The sequence below is a fragment of the Leptodactylus fuscus genome, chromosome 2, assembly GCF_031893055.1.
Source record: "Leptodactylus fuscus isolate aLepFus1 chromosome 2, aLepFus1.hap2, whole genome shotgun sequence".
Classification (NCBI taxonomy): domain Eukaryota; kingdom Metazoa; phylum Chordata; class Amphibia; order Anura; family Leptodactylidae; genus Leptodactylus; species Leptodactylus fuscus.
This window is the reverse complement of record NC_134266.1, coordinates 144,555,151-144,582,896: the sequence shown is the minus strand read 5'-3', so window position 1 is coordinate 144,582,896 and position 27,746 is coordinate 144,555,151. Positions and strand designations below refer to the sequence as shown.

At 40.6% G+C, this 27,746-nt stretch overlaps 1 protein-coding gene across 1 annotated transcript in view; it reads right to left on the bottom strand.

Annotated features, from left to right (window-relative positions):
* Window positions 1-27,746, bottom strand: part of TXLNG (taxilin gamma) — a 33,961-nt gene continuing 6,215 nt past the window's right edge. Inside the window, exons 2-10 of the mRNA XM_075264831.1 lie at window positions 22,422-22,698; window positions 20,533-20,624; window positions 19,797-19,967; window positions 18,262-18,456; window positions 12,168-12,287; window positions 11,114-11,188; window positions 6,979-7,071; window positions 4,585-4,680; window positions 1-3,570 (exon numbers count right to left, since the gene is read on the bottom strand). Coding sequence (XP_075120932.1) covers window positions 3,232-3,570; window positions 4,585-4,680; window positions 6,979-7,071; window positions 11,114-11,188; window positions 12,168-12,287; window positions 18,262-18,456; window positions 19,797-19,967; window positions 20,533-20,624; window positions 22,422-22,698 — 1,458 coding nt within the window. The 3' untranslated portion in view covers window positions 1-3,231. The remainder of the gene's footprint in view (window positions 3,571-4,584; window positions 4,681-6,978; window positions 7,072-11,113; window positions 11,189-12,167; window positions 12,288-18,261; window positions 18,457-19,796; window positions 19,968-20,532; window positions 20,625-22,421; window positions 22,699-27,746) is intronic.

Genomic DNA, 27,746 nt, shown 5'->3' with positions numbered 1-27,746 from the left:
CTAGTGGAAAAAAAAACCGCTAGCAGTCTGCATAGACCTCTATTTTGAGGGGGAGGATTCAGCGCCAAAATCCGCCCCCTCTTGCCCCGTGTGAACGAGCCCTTACATTGCAACATATTTTACATACCCTATGCTCTTACTATCTCAGTAGAAGGGAAGGACTGCTAGATCACACTGATTTGTTCCACAAGCACATCAGGTCCCTAAAGGCAAAGACTAGTGCCAGGGCATAGATTTTGAGTTTGATCTTCACTTAGTAACTTGTGGGACCCTCACCAATTACAAGCAATGAGTCTTATGTTCCTCCAAATGAATGGAGTGCTACTTAGGCATGTGTTGTACTGCACTATTCAAAGTCTACGGGACTGCCTAAGATAGTAAAATATAGCCCAGGGGTCACTGATCCCATGATCTGTGGGTGTTCAAGAGGTCAGACACCCATCAAAAAGCTACTGATCACCCATCCCCTGGATGGATGAGAACTCTTTTTGGCCACTACTTGGAAAAATGGGTAATTTTAGAAAAGCATCAGTATCATTTTTAGTCCTTGGAATGTATGAACAACAAAACAGAATGAGTAAGTTTGGCACCCTTGCTCTACTTATGAGGTCATGAAAGCAGCGGATCTCCAAGGAATACATTTAGGCATGCATTTCACTAGTCACAGTGCACAAAGGAGGACAAGGACATTTTTCAACCATTCAATTTGACGCAAGTGTGATGTCATATAACACCATTTGTTTTTGCATGTGATGAAAAGGCATCATTTAGTACTGGCAAAGGTGTTCACCTTGTAATGATAGAAGAAACCCTATATTTTCCTGAGCACAGCAACTCATGCTATATGCACTTAGAAATACACTAGAAAATAGACGATAACCCAAGCAAATATTAATTCAAAAGGTTGTGTCGTACCCTGTTACCGAAAGTATTCATGTTTTTCTTGAATTAAAAGCTATAACAAATTTGGGATGACAGATTGGTAATACTGAACATAACATAACACCCTGCAATTGTACAAAAATCCTGTATGTCCAAATAATAAAAAAACAACCCCCCCCCCTTTACCGATAATGTAATAGGGTCCCCAGCTGTTTATTTGATACAAGTTTGTATCTGTAAAGCTTGTTTCTGCGCATGCGCAAAGCTAGCTGTATAAATCCATCTTCAGTTTGCTCCCCCTAGTGGCAACCTTGACTTACAGAAACATATATATTTACAGGAATTCGGTTTTTCTGACACTATAAAGCACATGTTCCACACAGATTTGTATCCGAATATAAAATGCCACATTTCAATGACTTTATTGGGAATCTGGATTGGAAAGCATAGTTTTCAAACTTTTTTTTGTGGGAGAAAAAAAAAAAAAAAAGATTTGATATGAAATGAACTATATGAACATGCACTTATAAAGTGATAGAGTCAACAGTTTTGACCCCTACAAACTTATCATTGGATAACACAGGAAATGTCCATCAAGAGTCTAGGGGTGTAGGAGAGGCTGCCACTGATGTCAGATATAAAGGAACACCCCGTGGACAGCTGGTGGCTCATTTGCAGTTTGTTAATGAAAGCAAAGTATACAGGAGAAAATGAACTTTTATTCACTCGCAAACATTGGGACATTTGAAACTTTTTCCCAATGCACAATTTAGGGGTATAGGAGGTCAAAACTAAGAAAAGTAATAGTGCGTGACAGTAAATGCTGTATATACTGCAATATGGCTGACCTACACGTATGTTTTAGTGATGCTCTGTACTGGACTACTTCCCTTTAAGGAATCCCTGCAGATATAGGGGTATGTGTGTGCATATATATTATTTCATACCATGGAAAAACATTGGAAAATCTGATATCCTCTTGCAATGTTTATAAATGTAGGATAAAAAAATCTATTAATATAGAATCTCTCTCTTAAATTTGTCTCATCTATAGTTAGAATCAATCTCCACAAGGTGGCAGCATAGAAATCTGGCCATACACTTGGCATCCAAAAATATATATTGTTTTTCCAGTACTAGGCTAAGGCCCCAGACTACCGAACACTACTGTGGATAAAGATGCAGCAGAAACACATGACTTTTTTTTTTGCAGCACTTTCATTTTGTTTTTGCTGCATTTGACTTTTTTAAAATTTTGTTCCCATATTAAATATATTCAGAAAAAAAATGCTGCATTTCTGTAACGTGGGACCTTAGCCTTAAGCAATGGAAGGCATTGACAACATTCTGAAGCCAAAACACAGAAACAGCCACATACGCCCTCTGATAAGTATATAGAAGATATTTAGAGGACATTTACAATTATTTCACATTTTTTAGACACATCAATGATAATCTGGAAATTCTCCTTTAATATAAAGATAGTGTGTGTGTGGGGGGGAGGTCTCTGAAAACACTTCTTTGTTATGGGAAAGTCTTCTCTATGGCTTTTCGAAAAACTACAATAAAGATCTCGCGCTAACTGGATGTCATGACCATCACTTCAAGGTAATATTTCCACATTGAAGGAAACCGCTGTGCAGTTATGCAGCCCCGATTACAATTCTATGTGGATTTTTCAGACCCGTCGACCATGAAATAAATGATTCATGCATGCTTTGCTTTTTATTTTTGTAACTCCCATAAAAGTGCATGGAGAGAACGAAGCACTCATGGCCATCCCTCCATTATCCCACTTCTCAGACCGCACCCATCATGTTTATGGCGTACCCTGTGGATACACTATAACTATCCAAGATGGGGATACTCCTGTAATAGGATATTCTGGGATTACTCCATGACTGGACCAGCGCAGTAAGAGACATCAAACAGTCGGGAAACATAATGTTTGTGCAAATATTATAATTTTTCTGACCTTTAGTCTTTCACCTAAAGATGGAAAAGAAAAAAGACAAACGTAGAATTGCTATCATGAATAAACATGGATTGCTCTGTCACCTACAGAGACATGCAACTCAATGCTGGGGCCTGGACATGCACATCCCCCTTATAGAGAGTAGAATGGATGTGACAAAAATCTATTAGACTGTATGAAATTGCTAGGAAGCTTTATGTACCACATGTACTCCAGTAGTCCTAAGAAAATACAGATATGGTAGAAAAAAGTAAGAAATTTGTCACCACAAAACAAATTACCACCACCAAAGTTATACACAAAATATATATATGTATATTTTCCATATATACATATGTTTGTGTATCTGTATTTAACAGTGTAATGCCTGTTTGTTAATCAACAAAATCTATGGCAGACGTTAGCCCCATTAAGACAGTCTTTTGCGCAGAACTCTGTTCCTCCGATACTGGGGGCTGAGTTATGGGTTGGATTCCAGAATCTTTTCTCTCTGTGACAACATTCATCGCCTCTGATGATTCCTCTGCTGGGTTTGTCTTTAATGAGTCTTCATTTGACACATTACCAATATCATCTATTACGGGAACCTGATCTTGAAGAACCTCAATTTTCTTGTTGAGCTCATTGCGCTCAGTCTGGAGGGCCCGGCAAAGCTTCTCCAGACGTTCAAGCTTGATTTGCAGGGCTTTGTGCTCCTTATCTCGAACAGTTTTCTGAATAGAAAAGAAACTATATAAGAAAGTTGAAACTTGTGCAACACTATCAGCCCTAAACCTAACACTTTCAATTCAGTTCTCTCGACAGGATATAAGTGACATGTCAGAAGTTGTGATCAGTGAGAGCGAGTGCTTAGAAAAAAGGGGAAGAAAAACTTAGCCGAGAACCTGTTCCCTCTCTTTGGCTGTGCTTGGCTGATCCTCTAAAAAGCAAGGTTAGATTTGTAGAAAGTACAAAGTTTGTACAAGGTTCCACTCATGCCTCAGAGAAGAGACCAACACAGGTAAAGACAGTGGTGTAAATGCTGGTGTAGCAGCCGTATACTGTGCGCAGGGGTCACTGTGGGGCATTATACTGTGTGCGGGGGCCACTGTGGGGCATTATACTGTGTGCGGGGGCCACTGTGGGGCATTATACTGTGTGCGGGGGCCACTGTGGGGCATTATACTGTGTGCGGGGGCCACTGTGGGGCATTATACTGTGTGCGGGGGCCACTGTGGGGCATTATACTGTGTGCGGGGGCCACTGTGGGGCATTATACTGTGTGCAGGGGCAGCAAGTCAAAAGTTTGAAGGGGGGTCCAGTCCTTGCTAGTTATGCTCCTGGGTAAAGACATACACCACTCAGCTGAATGCTTTTGGCCCTGTGTTTCAGTGGTCACTGAGATGCGTGAGAAGTTTTCTAAAACTGGAAGGATACTTTATAGTGAATTCTAGCTTATACATTAATTAAGCATACACCTTTTCTTTCACTTTGATCCTAGTGGTTGGCTAGCTGATGCAATATACTAACATAAAAAAAACACTTACAAGATGGGTCTTTATAGACTGAAGGTGGATAAATGTGCCAATATATAGAGCTGAACTGTCTCCTGGGCAGCCTGTGTAAATTATTCTTGTACAGACAAAAAACACAGCCATTTCTGTATAACATTCTATATAACGTATATAAGGCACTTAGAAAGAAGAGATTCTGTTCATTAACAAGACATTTGTAAGAGCTCAAGTCACCTCTTCAGCCATCTGTAGTAGGGCTTTATTGTTGTTTTCCCACTTGGTACGCCAGATAACGGTTTCTTTTTCCAGCTTCTTTATTTTCTTGGTCATCTAAGGAAAGAAAACGATATTAGGCTGAGGCCGCATGCTGGAGAAAAGTTGCTTTTTTTTGTTGCAGATTTTGCTGCTTTTTTGAGCCAACGCCAAGAATGGCTTCAATAAAAATAGAAAGTATATTGGAAGCTCTTATACTTCTTCCACTTGCTAAATTCAGTGGGGCCTTAGCCTTAAACACTTGCCTCGGCATTCTGGGGGATATATACATGTTCATTTTTGAACGATGTACCTGCACAAGGCCTTGTTTTGCTTGGACAAGTTCCTTAATTTTGCAATATTTTGGAGTAAATATATGTTTATACAATTTACATAAATTTGCTGTAACATTTTACATGTAACTGTTTTATTTTTATGTCATTTTCTAATGACCTTAAAGATTGTAATAGAATTATAGATTATGATGTTCAAGTTATGGTAATGCCCAATATCTATATACTACTTGTTTTATAACCATCAATAAACTGTATTACATGTAAACAAAATATTGTGTTTTTCATAATCCTTTTTCTGATGTGTATTATTTTTAATCCTAGTATGGGATTTGTATGAATTATTTATGATGATTTTTAATAAAGTTCTGGTGTCTAAGCAAGTACTTTGTAGCCTTTGCCTCAGCCTTTGTAATTCTATGTAGGTATTTCCAGTGACACAATCAAAAAAGAATCCCTACCTTCCCCTTGTACTAGATCTGCATTGATCATGGTCCCCTCCAGTTGCAGATATAAATGACAGTGCTCATGCAATCCTCTGTAGACTCCTGCCCGTGCCATACTATTATTGTACATGTCCCCTGAGGGGTTGATGCCTACCTAAACTTTTATCCTCAGAAGAAGTGGATTCCTAACTAAAACTATTATTTTCCTAACGATGACAATCTCCCTAGAATTTCTGTTTTGTCCTGGTGTCTGTTGTATTTAAGGCTGATGTTGCGCCAAAGGAAGCAGGACTACCGATGAATGGCAGCAGAACGGATGCATTAATGGTGTGTTTAGGCTTTGTGTTTTTTTTTTTTTTTAAAGGGGCTCTATCATTGGGAAAAGTCATTTTTAACTAATCACGTCCTTGCATAGCCTTTAGAAATGCTATTCTACACCTACCTTTAGTATGTAAATCGCCTCAGTGTTTTTTTTAATAAGTCCATTTTTATTCATATGCTAATTAGACTGGTGCACGATGCATTGTGCACCCTCTCTGCTATTGTTTCCTATGGGTGTATACAGCACAAGCTGCTGCCACTGATGACTCAGCTTCCTGTTTGCATACACACATAGGAGATAATAGCAGGGACGAGTGCTGCTGGGAACTTCCTGTGCTGGCTAGAAGCTCATTAGCATATGAATAAAAGTGGGCTCATTCATTAACTACCGAGGTGATTTACATACAAAAGGTATTTGTGGAATAGCATTTCTAAAGGCTAACTTGCAGCGTGTGGCCCTCAGCCTTGGCACTATAACACGAGCTGGTTTTACTCACATTAACACGTGTTGTTTTTTCTGCACCAATGGAAAATTACTAGTATCAGTTAGAATGTAGAACACATGGGTTCAAGAAATGCATGTGTTATAACAAGTACAAAGACAAATACACCCTTAGTGTAAGGCACGACAGGACGATACGCAGTGCTAAAGTGCTGTGGGAAAAACTGCGGCGGGAATGCAGCGCCCTGGACTTTCTGTTACCATTATATCTATGGGAAAGCCGCCGCTGTTTCCATAGCTATAATTGACATGCTGCAATTTCCAAAACTGTGCTGGTGTTCATGCTGCGGTTTGAAACGCAAAGTGGGCATGGGATTCACCTGAATCCCATCCACTTTGCGGATACTGTAAAACGCAGCGATTTTTCCTGCAGCATTTCTGGCCCTAGAGTGGTTTCTTTTAAAAAAAAAAAAAAAGCATTTGATAAAAAAAAAAAAAAACATTTGTTTTTTGAAGTGACAGATGTTTTGCCTTTTTTGCCAGCTATCATTGACTGAAAAGGTGAAACACTCGTCCCTTTTAAAACGTTTTGGTCTTGTTGACGCAGTTTTGAAACCAAAACCTAGTGCAGATCTAAACAGAGAAAAGTATAAAAGAGAGAAAAGTTTTTTTGGCTTCCAAAACTTTGAAAACTTGCATGTGTAAGTGTAGCTAAATTAGGTGATCTGCTGAACAGAAATCTAAGCTACAGTTTGATAGTATAATATATCAACATTTACTTATAAAACTCAAGCTAACAGAAACCTGTTAGCCTTTGGGGGGATACTCTAATATCTTATTATAAGCATTGAAAAGCATAAAAACTGAAACAAACCTTTTCCATTTCTTGACGAAATGTTGTGAAAAGCTCATTACTTTTTGCCATTGTGGTCTGAAACTCCTCAAACTTGTCCATGTAAAGAGACAGCTGAAATAAGAGATTGTTTTACTTTAGTTTCGTACTGGTTTTACGCTGTGTATATCCAGTCAGTGCTCAGTTAACATATAATAATAATAATGATAATAATTATATACCCTCTCTTGTGTCTATCCACAACTGAAATCATTTACATACCTGCCTAAGACATAACTGCATGCTGAGCTTTGCAGTAATTGGACATAAAAAAGAACAACACTAATCATTTTGCCACATGCATAAAGGCCTGAACCTTCACAAGATAAATACTTATCCTGAAAAATAAAAGATTACAAAAAAGGTTTTAAAACAGCTTTTGGTCGCAGCTACTTTTCATTTTTACGTTTCAGTTTTTGCTCCCTGACTGGCGAGTTAAATTTACCTTCTTTACTCAAATGCTGGACCTGAGGGGCTGTAGCCTGGTTCCTACCCTGGGTCACATACATATCAGCCCCTGACTCCCTGGATGGTTCTATCCCCTTACTCTTCTCCTGTTTGCACAGGTAGCACTCTGGTTTTCTGTGGCACTTGGCTTTACTAGAGTTAACTAGCCCCCACAGCACAGGTAATTTACCTGTAAAATCAGGAGGATGGGGGCAGAGCAACCCAGGGGTCAGAGACTAGTTCTGATCACATGACCCGGAAGAAAAAAGGTAAATTTAACTTCCTGACAGTCCCTTTAACTTTCCTTATAAAGGTTTATTTTTTGTGGAACAAATTGTACCATTTAATGTTATCTACAATGTGCAGGTTTCATTTTATGGAATTCATTGTGGTAATGACACATTACCTATATTCTGTTGGGGGGAAAAAAAAACCAAAACATTAGTTTGGCCCTTTCATTTCTTCCCCGTTAGTGTTCCCCGTGTGGGATACATATTTTTTCAGTTCTGGCATTTAAGGACACAAAAATGCTTAATTCATTTATATTCATTAGTTTTTTATATATATTTTCGTATAAGAAGATCATTTTAAATTTTCCTACTTTTTTTTTTTTTTTTTTTACAACAATTTTTAACTAAATCTTTACAGTTTCTCACAAAAATGAGTATACCCCTCACATTTTTGTTATCATTTCATTATGTATGTTCATGGGACAACAAGATATTACTCTATAAACAATGAAAAGTAGTCTGTGTACAACTTGTATAACTGTAAATTTGTTGTGCCATTGATGTCTGAACCCCTGACAACAAAAGAGAGTACACCCCTAAGTGAAAATGGACAAGTTGCACTCAATTAACCATTTTTCCTCCCTAGTGTCATGTGACTCCTAAGTGTTACAAGGTCTGATCGCATTCTCTCATACTGGTCATGGAAGTTCAATATGGCACATCATGGCAAAGAATTTTCTGGGGAACTGAAAAAATTGCCAGCACCCTGAAACTAAACTGCAGCACAGTGGACAAAACCCTACAGCAGTTTAACAAGACAGGTTCAACTCTGAGCAGGTCTCGCCATAGTTGACTAAAAAAAGTTGAGTACCAGTGCTCAGCGTCAAATCCAGAGGTTGTCTCTGCAAAATAGATGTATGACTGCTAACAGGTTTGCTGCAAAGGTTAAAAGGGAGGGGGTGGGGGTGTCAGATGGAGGAGCGCATGGTCTCTAACAACCACCAACTCCGTGATGTCGTTATGTAGGCGTGGAAGAAGATTTCAGTGGCAACCTGTGACATTCTAGTGAACTCCATGCCCAAGAGAGTTAAAGAGGACCTTTCATCACTTGGGGCACATGTGGTTTTATATACCGCTAGAAAGCACCTGTAGCGCTGTACTGTGAGAGTAGTGAGGAACGCCCCCCCCCTACCCCCCAGTCCTCATCTATGGACAAGTACTATGAGGAGTGGGAGGAGGCGTTCCTCACTGCTTTGCTTTTACAGTACAGCACTATAGGTGCTGCTGTGAGGAAGGGTGTTCCTGACAGGAACGCCCTTCTGACGGTGAACTGCTGCGGTAGCGGCACCAATAGCTCTCTACCCGGGGCACAGAACATGAAAGCCAATAGTGCACTGAGTTCAGCGCACTGTCGGCTTTCTAGCAGTATATAAAACCGCATGTGCCCCAAGTGATGAAAGGTCCTCTTTAACCCCTTCCCGCCGATGGCATTTTTTGATTTTCGTTTTTCGTTTTTGACTCCCCTCCTTCTAAACCCCATAACTTTTTTATTTCTCCGCTCCCAGAGTCATATGAGGTCTTAATTTTTGCGGGACAAATTTTTCTTCATGATGCCACCATTAATTATTCTATATAATGTACTGGGAAGCAGGAAAAAAATTCAGAATGGGGTGGATTTGAAGAAAAAATGCATTTCTGCGACTTTCTTACGGGCTTTGGTTTTACGGCGTTCACTGTGCAGCCAAAATGACATGTCCCCTATATTCTGTGTTTCGGTACGGTTCCAGGGATACCAAATTTATATGGTTTTATTTACATTTTGACCCCTAAAAAAAATTCCAAAACGGTGTTAAAATTTTTTTTTTCTAAAAGTCGCCATATTCCGACGGCCGTAACTTTTTTATACATAGGTGTACGGGGATGCATAGGGCGTCTTTTTTTGCGGGGCCGGGTGTACTTTTTAGTTCTACCATTTTCGGGAAATGTTATTGCTTTGATCACTTTTTATTCAAATTTTTATCAGAATTAAAACAGTGAAAAAACGGCGGTTTGGCACTTTTGACTATTTTTCCTGCTACGGCGTTTACCGAACAGGAAAAATATTTTTATAGATTTGTAGAGCGGGCGATTTCGGACGCGGGGATACCTAACATGTATATGTTTCACAGTTTTTAACTACTTTTATATCTGTTCTAGGGAAAGGGGGGTGATTTGAACTTTTAATATTTTTTTTTTACTTTTTTTTTATTTTTTCTTTGCATTTATTAGACCCCCTAGGGGTGTTGAACCCCAGGGGGTCTGATCACTAATGCAATGCATTACAATGCTAATGCATTGCAATGCATTGCAAAAAAGCATCATCTCTTTTGCAGGCTGTATACACCAGCCTGCAAAAGAGAGAATTTGCAGACTGGCTGGGAGCCCTTAACAAGGCTCCCGGCTGTCATGGCAACGGGGGGTCGGCCCTGGAGCATGCTCCAGGAGCCGGCGATCCCTGCCAAAATGGCGGCGCCCATGCGCCGCCGGGAAGATGGCGCCTTTGACAGCAGCGCCGGAGGGGTTAATGCCTCCGATCGGTCCGGGTACCGATCGGAGGCATTAGAGCCGGTTGTCTACTGCTTAAAGCAGTAGACACCCGGCGGCTATGACGGCCGGGCGGTCGCCATAGTTACAGACCCGACACGCGCCGTACTATTACGGCACATGTCGGGAAGGGGTTAAGGAAGTGCTGGAAAATAATGGTAGCCACACAAACTATTGACACCAGGGGTTTCGACATTTCTGTGTGTTGAGTGATTTTGATGGCACAACAAACTTACACTATTATACAAAAAGTACACTGGCTACTTTACATTGTATAAATGTGTCATATATTCAGTGTTGTCCCGTGAAAATATATAATAAAATAGTTACAGAAATGTGAGCGGTGTACTCAGTTTTTGGCACATACTGTAGTTCCCCTTGGGTATCTGAACCATAGTTAGTTTGATTGCTCAAAGAGTAAACTGCAATAGAACGATGTAAGATCCTTACTTTACAGGCTCCCGGATGTCAAAGTAACCAATCACCACTGCTTTTTAGATGTCATTGTTACAACATACTAATGCATCTTTAAAGGGGTTAACAGTTACAGTCGGTTCAGAAACCCATTGCGGCTGTTGGCGACAGGTGTCTGCAGCTGGCATCCGCAGTGAATGGTGATGGCTTAACTCTCCATACCACCTGCATGATAACAAGACATGCTATTATGTCATGTGTAGGGTTGGGGTTAATTAAGAAGTTTATCTAGCATAGTAGTGGTACTATGGGGGGGGGGAAATTTACCCACATACAACATTTGCAGTATATTGTAGCGATTAGGACCATATAAGCTGAGACAAAAGGTAAAAATTTTCATACCCATAAAGGCATGTGAGGAGAACAAATTATCTTTTACTTACCTGCTGCTTTAACTGACTCTCTTGCTGCTTCAGCTCCTCAAATTTTTGTCTGGTTTCAGTGGCCTCATTCAACAACTAAAAAAGTAACAGAAGCCATTTAATGTTGTGATGTCCCAGAAACCAGGCCGCATTCAATCTGCTCAGTATTCCCACATATATCAAGTTACCATTCATAAAGAAATGCACACTGTATGCTATTCAGAAAAGGGGGATATGGCTGTCTATTATGGATACACAAAACTACTCCATATCTTGTACTTCTGAAGAAAATAAAACTCGCTTTAACTGCAGCACATCACCTGCAACAACTTTTGATCCTTAGAAAATTTGCTTTTAAAGTAAATTTTAAGACTATAAAAACACAGCACAGACAATGAACGGGAATAAGTGTTTCAGGGTATGCACTGGCTTAGCAAGGCCACATTTCAATCCATGTCAAAACATCACTTTCATAGTGGGAGAGTTACTTGTCAAAGAGGACTGTGACAGAAAAGAGGAACTAAAACTTCACTTTAATGATATCTACATATAAAAAAAGAAACCTCTAAAATCACACAAAATATTATCAGGGTGAGGCGGTGTATTTTATGAACAGACTATTAGTGGGGGAGTGATCCGCTCTAATTTAAATCCACACTGCAGGTTTTAAGCAGCTGAGATATCTGCACTAGGTACTAACAGATAATTTACCATTGAGTCCTATTGGAGTAGTATTGAAGTGCAAATTGTTCTATTTGGATATTACATAGTCTAGAAAATCAGTGTGGACTTGTATCGGAGGAGATCACTCCCCGGTGATACTCCGAACACAGAATACCCCGCCTTAGACTAATCATATTATTTGTGTGTGATATATGAGCCCACTGATTTTAAAAGTTTCTTTGTTTTCTAAGTAGATACGTCATTAAGTTAAGTTTTACTAACTCCTTTCTGTGACATGTCAAAACAACAACCCAAAGTTTCATACCCCACCCACCGCAAAACCTGAGCTCAAAGATCACATTGTCGTACATGCAAGAGGTACAGAACCCATGTACCTAGCCTTGGCACTTACAAATTCTCTTTCACGCTGGTGTCGCTCCTCTGCTTCCTTCATAAGCTGAGTTGTCTGCTGAAGTTTAGCATCAATTAGTTGTTGTTGGAGTTCCTTATGTTTAAAAACTTTGTCAATGTGCTAGAGAAAAACAAGAATATAAAAAAAAAAATCAATACTTTAATGACCATTTTATAATCAAGTAAACCAGCAAAATGAACCTTTCACTTCCTAGTTCTGCCAGGAAGATACGGATGATAGGGCTGGGCAATTATGACTCAAGTCAAAATCAGGATTAATTGAACACTTTACCTCAATTAGGATTAATGAATAATTCTTTTAGGACATTTCATTTTATATGCCACACCAAACCACTGAATTTTGGTTTGGGTTATTCACAGATCCAGATTGGGTAGTGTACAGATTAGTGACATATCCTTTAGCCAATGACAGTGTCAGAAAGGATGGCAGGGTTGCAAAATAATTGAAAATCAATGTGAGCAAGTTCACAAATAATGGAGCTGACTTTTGATATCTGTTATTTTTCGATTAAATGCCCAGCCCAAACATATGAGAATATTTTCAGTTAATAAATGTATAATATAATGAACAAATACATTTATGTAAAATCATTAAAGAATTAAAAAAACATTAAAAATATGGATAAAGTATTTGAACAGAAAATGAAAAAAAAATCTAAAAATTGCTAGAAAATTCCCATGATTCCATTCCATGGGCAATCCCATTTGTGCCTCCGTGAGATATATGCAGTACACATGTTCATGGAGGATTCAGAAGGGATAGCTTGCAGCTACTGTACTCATTTATGACTGGCTTAAAGCAGATCGGTCGTTTCATTTCACTTTTCCGGCAAAGCTGTAACTTGTGTACACACAAGGGACAGCACTATTTTTGGCCATTATATAACTTATACTCTACAGTTTTAGTAGTTTTCCCATCTGCAGACTCTCTCTCTCTCTCTCTCATCTGTAGCTCTCTATAAACTGGTGGGTGGAGACTAGCTGCCATACACTGCATAAAGTAAGTATAGGAGAATCTGCTCTATAACTTTCTCTTTCTCACTCAAATGGCCCCAGGATTATGCAGGATATATACACTCACCGGCCACTTTATTAGGTACACCTGTCCAACTGCTCGTAAACACTTAATTTCTAATCAGCCAATCACATGGCGGCAACTCAGTGCATTTAGGCATGTAGACATGGTCAAGACAATCTCCTGCAATTCAAACCGAGCATCAGTATGGGGAAGAAAGGTGATTTGAGTGCCTTTGAACGTGGCATGGTTGTTGGTGCCAGAAGGGCTGGTCTGAGTATTTCAGAAACTGCTGATCTACTGGGATTTTCACGCACAACCATCTCTAGGGTTTACAGAGAATGGTCCGAAAAAGAAAAAACATCCAGTGAGTGGCAGTTCTGTGGGCGGAAATATGCGTTGTTGATGCCAGAGGAGAATGGCCAGACTGGTTCGAGCTGATAGAAAGGCAACAGTGACTCAAATAGCCACCCGTTACAACCAAGGTAGCCAGAAGAGCATCTCTGAACGCACAGTACGTCGAACTTTGAGGCAGATGGGCTACAGCAGCAGAAGACCACACCGGGTGCCACTCCTTTCAGCTAAGAACAGGAAACTGAGGCTACAATTTGCACAAGCTCATCGAAATTGGACAATTGAAGATTGGAAAAACGTTGCCTGGTCTGATGAGTCTCGATTTCTGCTGCGACATTCGGATGGTAGGGTCAGAATTTGGCGTCAACAACATGAAAGCATGGATCCATCCTGCCTTGTATCAACGGTTCAGGCTGGTGGTGTCATGGTGTGGGGAATATTTTCTTGGCACTCTTTGGGCCCCTTGGTACCAATTGAGCATCTTTGCAACGCCAAAGCCTACCTGAGTATTGTTGCTGACCATGTCCATCCCTTTATGACCACAATGTACCCAACATCTGATGGCTACTTTCAGCAGGATAATGCGCCATGTCATAAAGCTGGAATCATCTCAGACTGGTTTCTTGAACATGACAATGAGTTCACAGTACTCCAATGGCCTCCACAGTCACCAGATCTCAATCCAATAGAGCATCTTTGGGATGTGGTGGAACGGGAGATTCGCATCATGGATGTGCAGCCGACAAATCTGCGGCAACTGTGTGATGCCATCATGTCAATATGGACCAAAATCTCTGAGGAATGCTTCCAGCACCTTGTTGAATCTATGCCACGAAGAATTGAGGCAGTTCTGAAGGCAAAAGGGGGTCCAACCCGTTACTAGCATGGTGTACCTAATAAAGTGGCCGGTGAGTGTGTGTATATATATATATATATATATATATATATATATATATATATATATATATATATATATATAAAACTACTGACATGTACTAATGTGAGTAAAGTGCTTTGTTTGTGATAGAAGGCTCATATTCACTCCAGTATCAACCTAAGCCTGTTCACTTTCTTCCTCACCTCTCCATAGGCTTCTACACATGAGCAATCTGGGTCATGTGATCTACAATGAAAGGCCCTTAACGGGCTTGTCCCATGAAAAGCATCCTATCTATACTGCTAGTTTGTGTGGATTTAAGACTTTTCCTAAATACATTGCTTTATCAAAACTGTTTTGTTTGGCTGCTATCTTCATTTATTCACTTCATTGTTGACATTGTGTTTCTATGGCCACTGGGCTTATCTGCTCAGTTCCCAAGTGAAGTAGCTGCCTGCTCTCAGGGGGAGGGAGGGGCTGAGTGCTGGGAGCAGATCTGAGCTGTGTATGTCTGCCAAACAACGGAGCTCCTCAGATAGGGGAGGGGAGAGGTGAGAGCTCCAAGATTTCTGAGCTGTCTACCTTCAGCTTTTCCACTTATCAGCCGGTTTAATTGAATTTGGCTGATAAGGGCTGAGATAAGGAGTCTTTTACCACTGTATGTAATGCAAGCTGACTCAAATCCAGCTCTGCTACATCAGTTTCCACACCAGCTTTATACTGTGGTAATGCATTTACAACCAATCCCTCATTACTGACTGCAAACATAGCAGAGCAAGTGAAACCCCGCCCACCAATGTGCTGAGAAAACCAGGAAGTGAAGAAAGCACAGAGCCTGCAGGCTGCAGAACAAGAGTTATGGGAATACCCCTTTAAGTAAAGGGAGGGAGATCAAGAAAACAGACTGATAGGAACAGAAGAGGCATTTCTGTCTGATACATTACAGAGTTTCCTATAAAGTGCCTACAATATCTGAAACAACAGTGCCTATTAAAATCTGCCGACAGATTAAGAAAAGATTGCAACTTAAACTGAATCCACAGAAGACCTTTTCTGGTCTCTGGACCATTCCCTGAGGTCTGCTATTAGGGAACATAAAGATTCAAGATATTTGTCAGATTGTTGGTGACCACCTTTCTCCAGCAATGAATGGCACCAAAAGGGGAACTGGCAGGTTCTTTTCTTCTACTACAGCATACATTAAATATAGAATTTAACCCCTTCCCGACATTCGCCGTAATAGTACGGCGCTGCTGGGAAGGGCTTCCCGCAAACCGCCGTACTATTACTGCGGATGCATGGTGCGCACACAGAAACTGTGTGCGCACCATGCACAGCGGGTGTCAGCCGTAATACACGGCTGACAATGCCCCGTAACACCCGCGGTCGGAACCGGGTCCGATCGCGGGTGTTAACCCCTGAGATGCCGGTGATCAACATGACCACCGGCACCTCCGGGGTTACAGAGTCATATGGTGCCGATCGGCACCCCCCGCGCCGGTTTCGGGGGGTGCCGGTGTTCGTAGGGGGCAGCCCGGGGTCTGATCAGTGACCCCGGGTCTGCCCCTTCACTTACCCCGTCCTCGCGCCTGGCCGATCCTGCCGTAAATGAAGCTGTTAGCCTGTGCGTCTACACAGGCTGACAGCTTCCTATACACTGCAATACACGTGTAACACGTGTATTGCAGCGTATCTCTATTGAAGCAGTGATCAGCCGATCACTGCTTCAATTCCCCATGGGGACAGAAAAAAAAAGTTACAAAAAAGTAAAAATAAAAAAGTTTAAATAAGTTTAAAATAAAATAGAAATAAATAAAGCCCCAAAAATCCCATTTTCCCCATATAAAATGTTTTATTATGTAAAATAAAGAAAAATAGAAAAAAAACATTACATATTTGGTATCGCCGCGTCCGTAATAACCTGAACAATAAAATTAAAACATTATTTAACCCGAACGGCGAATGTCATAAAAGAAAAAACGTAGAAAACCGCACAAAATAATGATTATTCACCACCTTTCCCTTACAAAATGTTCAATAAAAAGTAATCAAATGGACAGATGAAAACCAAAATGGTACCAATAAAAAGAAGAGGTCTTCCCGCAAAAAATAAGCCCTCAACCAGCTCTGTCTAGCGAAAAATAAAAACGTTATGCCTTTCAGAAGATGGCGATGCAAAAACAATAGATTTTTTCCCCTGAATTGAATTCTATTCTGCACAAATAGCAACGCATAAAAAAATCATATAAATGAGGTATCGCCGTAACCGTACCGACCCGCAGAATAAAGGTAACATGTTACTTATGCTGTACTCTGCACGGGGAAAAAAAAAATGCTAAAAAGCAATGCCAGAATTGATGTTTCCTTTTACATCCCACCCAGAAAGAGTTAATAAAATGTAGTCAATAAGTTACAGGCCCCAAAATGGTGGCATTGAAAAGTACATCTAATACCGCAAACACCAAGCCCTCATATGGCCACATTGCCAGAAAATAAAAATAAAAATCTACCTTGTACAATGTGAAGACAAAAACCCCAAAAGTCGCCAAATCATTAGGACATAAGTGGCTGCGACTAGAAGGAAATGTGTAAGCGGTGCGAGCGTTTTCAGGGGACACCCCATATTTAGAGCTTATGAGAGAGAAGACACCAGCGCTGACCCCCCAGAATGCCCCTCTTCCCCGTCAGTGTCATAGGAGCTAGTGGGAAAATAGAATGGGATTTGGTGTGCCCAATTTACTCCGCACAGCTTACACATTCACTTCGGGGTTACTAATGCTCACTACATCACTTGATAAATTCTTTGAGGGGTGCGGTTTTCAAAATGGGGTCACTTTCTAGAGGTTTCCGCTGTTTTGACTCCTCAAGGGCTTTGTAAATGCGACATGGCTCCTGAAACTGATCACACCCAGATCTGCCCAATAAAAGCTCTTTGGCGCGCCTTCCCTCCTGCGTCTCGCTGTGCGTCCATATATTAGTTTACACCCACAAGTGGGGTACTATGGTAGTCCGGAGAACTTGCCTAACAAATTGTGGGATGCGTTTTCTTCTGTAACCCCTTGTGAATGTGCAAATTCTAGGGCTAAACGAAAATATTAGTAAAATAAATTCAAATTTGAAAATTTCACCTCCATTTTGTATTAATTCCTGTTAAGCACTTATAGGGTTAAATTACTAGATATATGTTGTTTTGGCTTATTTAAGGGGTGCAGTTTTGAAAATGGGGTGATTTATGGGGGGCTTTAATACAAGGGTCTTTCAAAACGCCTTCATAACTGGATTAGGCCCTTTAAAAAATGGGTTTTGGAAATTTCTTGAAAATTTTGAATATTGTTGTTTCACTTGTAAATCTTATAATGTCCGTAAAAATTAAAAGGGTGACTAAAGTTTGATGCCGACATAAAGCAGAGACCTGGGACATGAGATTCATGATATAATTTTGGCGGTCTGACTATCTGTATGTAATGCACATCATTTAAACTTTATAAAATGCATATTTTTCAAAATTTCCACCAAATTTCCAATTTTTTCATAATTAAACACAAAACATATCAACCAAAATTTACCACTAACATGAAGTACAATGTGTTACGAAAAAACAATCTTAAAATCACTTTGGTAAGTTAAAGCGTTCCAAAGTTATTGCCACATAAAGTGACACATGTCAGTTTTGAAAAATCGAGCTTGGTCAGGAAGTCAAAAAGTGCTATCGGCGGGAAGGGGTTAAGGGGACCAGAATTGCAGTATTTTTGATACTTCACAGGTATCGCTCTTAAGATTTCCCTACATTCAATAAAATTTTGTACACAGTGTTCAAGATAAAAATACCTCTTCACGTAGCGCATACTGTTCAATAAGTTTCTTTAACTTATCTCCCAGTTCTACGTTCTCCTGGCGGAGCTTGGCATTGTAGACATCATGTTGTTCCATCTGTGCTTGAATTTCATTCAAGGTCATCTGAAAATGTGCAGTGGCTTCTTTGCGCTCTTCCTCATATTCACGTGCTTGATGTAGATTGTCCTCCTGCATTTTAAAAACAGTTCACATTCATGGACTCACTTTCCAATAAACACACGTTTAATCATTTTAGGGATTTCTACCATTAAAGGGATCCTATCATTGGATACCCTTTTTTTCTGACTAACACGTAGGAATAGCCTTAAGAAAGGCTATTCTTCACCTATTTTTAGAAGTCTTCTCCGCACCGCCGTTCAGTAGAAATCCTGGTTTTCTTCGATATGCAAAGGAGTTCTCTCGCAGCACTGGGGGCGGGCCCCAGCGCTCAAACAGCACTGGGGGCGTCCCCAATGCTGCAAAAGAACTCTCCAGCGCCACCTCCATCTTCTTCAGGAATGGCCTCTTCCTGTGTTTTATTCCGTCCTGGCTTTCAATCTTCTAGGCCTCGGCCCAGACCACTGCGCATGCCCAAGCCACAAGAAAATGGCTGCTTACACCAGCCTACTGTGTAAGCGGCCATTTTCTTTTGGCCCGGGCTTGCGGAGTCGGTGCAGCCTGAGGCCCAGGCCACAAGAAAATGGCCGCTTACACAGTAAGCTGGTGTAAGCGGCCATTTTCTTGTGGCCCGGGCATGCGCAGTCAGCTCGGCCCGAGGCCTAGAAGATTGAAAGCCAGGACGGAAGAAGACACAGGGAGAGGGCGTTCCAGAAGAAGATCGAGGCGTCGCTGGAGAGTTCGCTCACAGCATTGGGGACGCCCCCAGTGCTGTTTGAGCTCTGGGGCCCGCCCCCAGTGCTGCGAGAGAACTCATTTGCATACAGAAGAAAACCCGGATTTCTACCAAATGGTGGAGCGGAGAAGACATCTAAAGGCTATTCCTACATGACGTGTTCGTCAGAAAAAAAGGGTATCCAATGATAGGATCCCTTTAATGAAAGTTCTCTCCTATCTACAGCTGGGATCCCCACTAGTTAAGAGAAGGGGAGTTCAGAGTCCCCCCTATTAAATGGAGCACAGGATGCACATATGTGTTGCAGCTTTATTTGTTGCTATGGGATTGCAAGAGAAAGCAGAATGTTGTTCTGGGCGTCTCTTCAGCAGTCCCATAGAGATGAAAGGGCTGGCAGGATGCATATGTGACTGTCACTTTATTCAAACAAAGGTATTTGGGAAATAGTAGGGGGTTCAAGTGGTTGAACAATTATCTTCTATGCTGTGGTTATGGAATAACTTTGTTGGTGGTTCTACATTTTAAAGACACCTGCATGCGTACCACAAATTCTATTATGAGGATGGCCTGTGTGAAGGAAAAGCTTCTAGGTCACATCATATAAACCTGCTTCGTAAGAAGATATTATGTCAGCGAGTGTGAATTGTGGCATATTTTCACTTAGCTTGAAGCTGACCTTTAATGTCTTGTTGTGTCTCTGGAGCTCTCGGCAAAGGGATTCAAGCTTACTACGAGCTAGAATGGCTTTGCTGTGCTCACTCTGAAGGTGAACCTTCTCCTTTATCACTTGTGACTGCTTCTTCTGCAAAATCTTCATCTGTTTCTGGAAATTCCGGCTTTCTTCCAACTAAAATAAGAGAAAAGGCTTACAGGCTTGTTACAACTCTATTAAGCTCTTTGCTTGTGTCACATACATGCTGCAACTTGAAATGCTACAGTGTGAAAATGGGAGGGGGCAGAAAAATAAATCCATTGTAAGACAAGCTTCATGTCATTTGGGAAATAAGGCCTGGATAGCAGTCAGCAAAAACCAAAATCTCAATGGTAGAGAACACTGTTCCAGAGCCCAATGCAAGTGTCTATTCAGACTGAAAGATGAACTTCAGATGAGGGAAACCCAATGTAAGTGTTAAAATAGCATAGCTTTATCAAGAGGAATATATTACAAAAAGTGACAGTGGAAATGGGACAGTCAATGGGCTAATGTTTGTATATGAAGATCTCATGATGGTACATCTGCGCAACCAAGAATTAATAATTAATAAACTTCGTCCATGTAGCATATATAATATATATATATATATATATATATATATATATATATATATATATATATATATATATATAATATAAATTCCTAGAATCAATATGGAACATAAACCTGTTAACCCAAGCTATACAGTCATACATACAAGATCAGCGTATTTCTTGCAGAGTGCTGCCAGTTTTTCTTCTGGAGTCCGCAGCGTGTTCAAAGCCTGCATCAGAAGTAGCACTTCTTTACCTGTGGGCCAAGCAGATAAGAATCACTTTTGGAATACCTCATAGTATGAATACTACTTTTTTTTCTCCATTGCAAACATAGTTACAGGGGCTTGCAAAAGTATTCATAACCCTTGAACTTTTTCACACTTTGTCACCTTACAACCACAAACAAATGTATTTTATTGAGATTTTAAGCGATAGACCAACACAAAGTAGAAGATAATTGTGAAGTGGAATGAAAATGATACATGGTTCACAAAATTCTAATCAAATAACAATCTGAAAAGTGTGATGTGCAAAAGTATTCAGCCCCTTGTACTCCGATACAACTAAATAAAATCCAGTGCAATTATTTACCTTTAGAAGTCTCTTAATTAGTTAATAGAATCCGTCTGTGTGTAATTTAGTCTCAGTATAAATACACCTGTTCTGTGAACTCTAGTGAACAAATCACATCATGAAGACCAAGGAACTCACCAGACAGGTCAGAGATAAAGTTGTGGAGAAGTTTAAAGGAGAGTTAGGATATAAAAAAACATATCCCAAGCTTTGAGTATCCCAAGGAGCACTGTTCAATCCATCATCCATAAATGGAAAAAACATTCTACAACTGCAAACCTACCAAGACATGGCTGTCCACCTAAACTAATAGATCAAGCAAGGAGAGCAGCCAAGAGGTTCATGGTCACTCTGGAGGAGCTGCAGAAATCCACAGATCAAGTGGGAGACTCTGTCCACAGGATAACTATAAGTCGTGCATTCCACAAATGTGGCCTCTATGGAAGAGTGGCAAGAAGAAAACTATTGATGAAATAAAGACATAAATGCTATTTACAGTTTTGCCACAACCATATAGGGGACACAGCAAATGTGAAAGAAGGTGCTCTGGTTAGAAGAAACCAAAGTTTAACTTTTTGGTGTAAATGCAAAGCACTATGTGTGGCAGAAAAGTAACACTGCTCATCACCCTGAACACACCATCCCCATTGTGAAATACAGTATGGTGGTGGCAGCATCGCGCTGGGGGAGACTTTTCTTCAGTAAGGCTAGAGAAGCTGGTCAGAGTTTATGGGAAGATGGATGGAGCTATATACAGGGCAATCCTGGAAGAAAGACTGGATGAATCTGCAAAAGACTTGATACTGAGAAGGAGATTCACCTTCCAGCAAGACAATGACCCTAAACATACAGCCAGAACTAAACAGTGAATGCCGTAAAAAGAAAAATGAGCAACTGTGTTTTTATTCGAAAAACCAAGTTATAAAGTATAATTTGCCTTTCCAAAAGCAATCTCTCATATGGCTCTGTAAATGGAAAAATAAACTTAAGGCTTTTAAAAAGTGGGGAATAAAAAACAAAAAAATGGCTGCAGTGGAAAGAGATTAAAGTTTAGAGGGTTTGTCCTGAATAAAGGTGAAAAAAACAAAAAACACCCCAAAACAGTAACTTACCTGTCTGGTCCCACGGCTTGTTCCGATGCAAGTCCCTACTGCACATGACCATTAAGACCAATCAGCGGCCTGAGGAAGGGAGTGACATACCATTACCTTTCCTTAGGCCACATATTTGCTTCAGAGGTCATGTGCCATGGGGACTTCCGCCAGAACAAGCCAGTGACCTGGTTCCCATGTTCCCCAGACTACAGAGAAAAAAAAAAAAAGTTTTTCCTGGACAACCACTTTAACAGGAATTTGCAACCATTTTAAATTACTGCAGATTTTAAAACTAAAGTATATAATCTGCAGCGTGCCTTTCTTCCCATACAGATTTTCAATGGTGCACGTTGAAGGAGTTTTTCTAATCATTACTTTCATACCTAGTGCTTTCTCTTTATTATTCTCACTTCCTGGATCTTGTTGACCGTCCGGTGGCCCTAGTCTGGTGTCTTCTCTTCCTGGGGTTTCCTCTCGGGATGTTTTCACTAAGAAGTTTGACATCATGTTGTCTTCAATGTTTGTGCTTTGTACTTTCTCTAGACACCGAGAATTGGGTAGTTCTTTCTTGTCATTCTCCACAGATAAAGAGAGCCTGGGGTTTACCAACAGGTTAGCGTTACTGTCAGCAGCCTTCAATTCACTTTCTCCCATCACAACCTTAGAAAAGAAAAGAAACAAAATAGTCAGACCACTAATAAAAGAGTGTCGGAGATGTGGCATCCAGCTTAGGGCTTCAAATCAATGAAAAATACTGAGTAATTTTGGGGGAAATTTATTAAAGAACACCTACATATGACTACACAATGAAAAGTAGAGGCTATACAGAAATATGGAAGCTTCTCATTTTTACCTGTAAAAGGGTTAATCTTCAAACAACTATAATTCCCTGTCCACAGGATAGGAAGTATTTCATCACCGTGGCTCTGGTTGCCGAGACCACAACATATTGAGAATGGGGGTTTATAGAGTTCACTGTGTGAGGATGCCTAAAAACAGATCAATTCACTTCTATGGGGGAGAAGGAGCATACTAGTATACATAGTAGTAAATGGAAGGGTGGTCATGAATGCACATCAGTGCTCGGATCAAGCAGGGGATTCTGGGATTACAATTGTTGTAGTGGTCAAAAAGCTAGCGAACATATGTATGCCGCTATCCTGTGGATAGACTAAAAGTGGTGTTAGTCGGGTTAAATACCTTTTTGTGTTTTAAAGGGAAGGTTTGAAAACTAGCATGATAGATATTTCCCAATACTGGTATGAAACATAAACAATACGAATGTTACTATACAGTATATACACACACAAGACGGATGGATCCTAGGTGAAATAAAATATAAGCGCACTGTTGGCTTTCTAGCGGTATATAAAACCACATGTGGCCCAAGTAATGAAAGGTCCTCTTTTTAGGGATTATGCAGGAATTCTATGGCCTATCCTCATTAATACTATAATCAGTGAAGGCTTGATGCCTAACAACCCTACCTATAGCTGTTCAGCTCCTGTTCACTTCAGTTTCTCCACTACACAGAGAACAGAGCTGTCTGCTTCCTGTTCTATTCTCTGACAGCTGATGAGTGGGGGTGACTGGTGTCAGACTCTCACTGATCTGATACTGGTGACCATTCTTTACGATAGCTCAATAATATATTTAGCCCAGAACAGTCCTTAAAGTATAGCTAACCTTTCCAAATAAAAATTGTCATGTGTCAGTACATCAAGAGTAAAACTATATATGGCCATTATATCACTTGTATTCTGCAGTAGTAGTAGCCCTCCCCCTCTTCAGGCTCTATTACCAATTCTCAGTTCTCCATGAGCTGGTGGGTGGAAACTAGCGACTCTTACAAACAGCACATAGAGGAAATAGACTCAGCTCCCTAACACACACGCACATTCACTCACTCTAAGAGAGAGTATTAAGGAGAGGAACTCTAGTGTTGATGTGAATAAAGCACATGGGTCAAATAGAAAAAAAAATACAATGAAAACTAACCCACAATGCAGTTATAAATCCACAGAATGTGAATTAAGGCTGAAAATTTTCACTATGGAAATCCATTTCTGCAACAATGTTACAAGGATACGGATTATAATACCACCCCAACACGGGTAGAAGCCAAGTCCATGCTCTGAGCATTGAAGACGGAAGGCAGTCTGAAGAGCTTTCTTCTATCCAAGGTTTTTAGCAGTCTTTGAGACCTTTGCTCTTGTGAAAGGCAGAGAATAGGCCTGGATATTCTAGTATTAACACAGTAAAGTTTTAGATGTTTCTAGAAGGAATATAAAGAAAGAATCACTGACATCTGGGCAGAATAGTTTTGTCCTTGAAGTAACCACAGATCCGAGCAAGCAGTAAATACCATCTAATCTGCCAGAGCCAGATGGTGCAACAAGTTAGGATTATTTGAGATAATCCAACTAGTGCAAGATTTTAGATAGGTCATTTCTACATACATTGTTAGTGTACAGGCGATGGAAAACATAGGGAATGTTACATTCAACTAATAATGTACACAACATGGGGAAATTATAGAAGGAAAATCTGTAGTGCCTCTCCAGACCCTCTTACTATACAAGCTACAGTGGACGCTACACATGCTAAGACTCATCTCACACAGAAGTTTTTCCAAGTGGCTGCATGTTTGACCATTATGTAAATTATCAACAGAAAGTAAAGTGGCATAGTACTTTCCAAGTATGAGTAAATGCTGTCTAACCACAGCTCTAAGCAACGGGAGCCAAAGCCAAGGCTGAATCAGCCACTGATGTGTAAATTCCACCATGTGAACTAGCTCTCCATTTCCTGCTCAATTTTGCTGCAAAATCTACAGCTCGAGATTCCCATGCTGAATATATCCGCATTGGCTTTCTTATGCATGAAGCCAGGGGCCAGAAAATGAAAAGGAGGGAGGCTTTAAAGTTGTTTTTCAGCCTCATTAAATCTTTTACATGCTAAGATATGTCACCATTTTATGATCATTGGAGGTCCAAGCCCACGATTTAGGGGATGCAGCATGGATTGGGTGCTGTAGACCTTTCAATGAAGGGGCCACAGTGCAGCACTGGTGAGAAATGGGCTAAAAGAGCTATAATAATGAATTATACAATCTTACTGAAGGTGGTAAGGAGCACAAAGGGCAGCGAGAGGTCGGAACTGAAAAACTCCAAGTGTCTGAAGGGGCAGAGCAGACAGGGCAAGAATCAATTTGACATCAGAAAGAAACAGAAATGTCAGACTCCTTAAGGGTGAATATATCTTATTAACTGGATTCATTCTACAGCCCTGGGTGCGTATAACAGATTCTGAGAATGGAAAACTAGGATTTGCTATTTTACCCCCACCCAAGAACTGCTACTCTTGTCCATGGGTTGTATTAGGTACTGCAGCGGACGCTAGGTTCACACCTGCGTTCAGGGTCTCCGTTCTGTGCTTTCCGTCTTCTGCATGCCAGAAGACGGAAAGCACAAACCAGGTCCGGCCGTGAGCGGCGGTGAGCGTTTTATGCTCTCCGCCACGAAACCGGATTTTTTAATCCGGACACAGAGTACTGCATGTCCGACTCTGTGTCCGGATTAAAAAAAACCCGGTTTCGCGGCGGAGAGCGCAAAACGCTCACCGCCGCACAGCTTTCTCACCCATTCAAATGAATAGGTGAGAAAGAGTCCTACAGGTTTCCGTCTCCTGCTCTGTTTTATGCAGGAAACGGAAACCTGCATAACCGAGTGCCGGGCGCAGATGTGAACGAGCCCTTAGTCGCACTTAAGAGGACCTTCCATGTCCTCATGCATAAGAGGTTTTATATACTAGAAAGTTCACAGTGTGCTGAATTCAGCACACTGTTGGATTTCCTGGTAAGTGCCCCAGTGGTGGAGATATTAGTGTCCTTAATTTTGGCACAGATACCTCCCCACTGTCAGAAGGGCGTTCCTCACAGTCTAGGATCATCACTGGGATGTAAGGAACGGCCACCTTAACAGTACTAGGCTATGTTGGAGTACAGTCAGAGGGGACGTTCCTCAAAGTGATTAAGCTAAGCTGTAAGACCCGCCCTTCTGACAGTGGGGAGATATCAGTGCCAAAATTAACGACACCGATATCTACACCACTAGGGCACATACCAGAAATGCCGACAGTGTGCTGAATTCAGCAAACTGCTTTCTAGCAGTATATAAAAATGCACTTGATGAGAACATGAATGGTCTTCTTTAAACAACTCCTTTAGGCTAAGGTCAGTGCAAAAAAGTGCTGCAAGGATATCTGCTGCAGAAATTTGTCATTTTTTCCCCCCCGCAATGATTTTCACAGAGGAGCTTTCACCATCTCCACTTAGAATCTGTGAATAGACAGAAGACAGTAGAAAACCTAAATAGCATATCAGGCACCAAAACTAACAGCACTTATTGCTCAGATATAGTCGGGGCAAGAGAAAAAAAATTCCAACTGTGCTGTAATCAGTTAAGCAGCGCATATTAACAGATGCCAAGAATGAATATGCCTAGGCTGTAAGAAACTTAAGTATGGTCTTATCTAGTCACTTTATAGAACAGTGGCAAAGAGAACCTTTTTTATTTTAATAAGACCTATATGTCATACTAAGTCAAAATGTGGCCACTGGGATGACCAGATGCATAACCCAAGTTCTACCTTTGATACCTCTACAGAACAACTTATTTTAACAGAGGAAGCAGCAGCCAACTAGCCATTTTCCTTGCAGTGGCAGCCATTCAGATGAATGAATGTTAGGACATGTTCATATGGAAGAAGTGGAAAAGAAATATGAGGTGGACCTCTGCCTCAAACCCCTCTCCATTTTCCACCACAGCTTATCATCAGAAAATAATAATAATAATAATAATAATAATAATAATAATAATAATAATAAATTTTATTTATATAGCACCAACATATTCCGCAGCGCTGTACAATTCGTAGGGTTCAAGTACAGAGAGATACATAACAAAGAAAGTCATTTCACACAATGGGACTGAGGGCCCTGCTCGCAAGAGCTTACAATCTATGAGGTAGAGGGGGTGACATAAGAGGTAGCAGGGGCGGCATTGCTTATACAGTACTCAGACAATTGGGTAATAGAGGTGACTGTCATTACACAAACATAAAACTTTATGAGCCATCACTAGTGGTGTCCTGTAACATCTGGATGGAGCTTGGACAAATAAAGTTAACCTGAAAAGACATCATATCATGTGGGGTAATGTGGGAGCGGGGACAGAGGAGGGTTAAATTTTGGGGATTCTAATTATAGTATGTAAGGGTTTACGTTAGAAATTGTGATAGGCCTATCTGAAAAGATGCGTCTTTAGTTTGCGTTTGAAACTGTAGAAATTGGGAGTTAATCTGATTGTCCGGGATAGAGTATTCCAGAGAAGTGGTGCAACTCGGGAGAAGTCTTCAGATAAATGGACCTAATCTACGGCATGGCTTCAGCAAGACTGAGCAAGCTGCTTATTGTTTCAGCATTCTGATTTTAACTATTGTATTCAAAGGGAACTAAAATCAGCATAGAATTTGCCTCGAAATTAGTTCAAATTTCACCATGTGAACATACTCTTAATGTCAAATACAGAATGCTAAAGTAACAGAGCATATGGACAGATAAGATAAGACCCTTTAAGACGATACTAAAACCTACGCCAGGCCCCTTGTAAGGCTCCCTGCAGTAGAGACCACCAAGTGTGAATCTT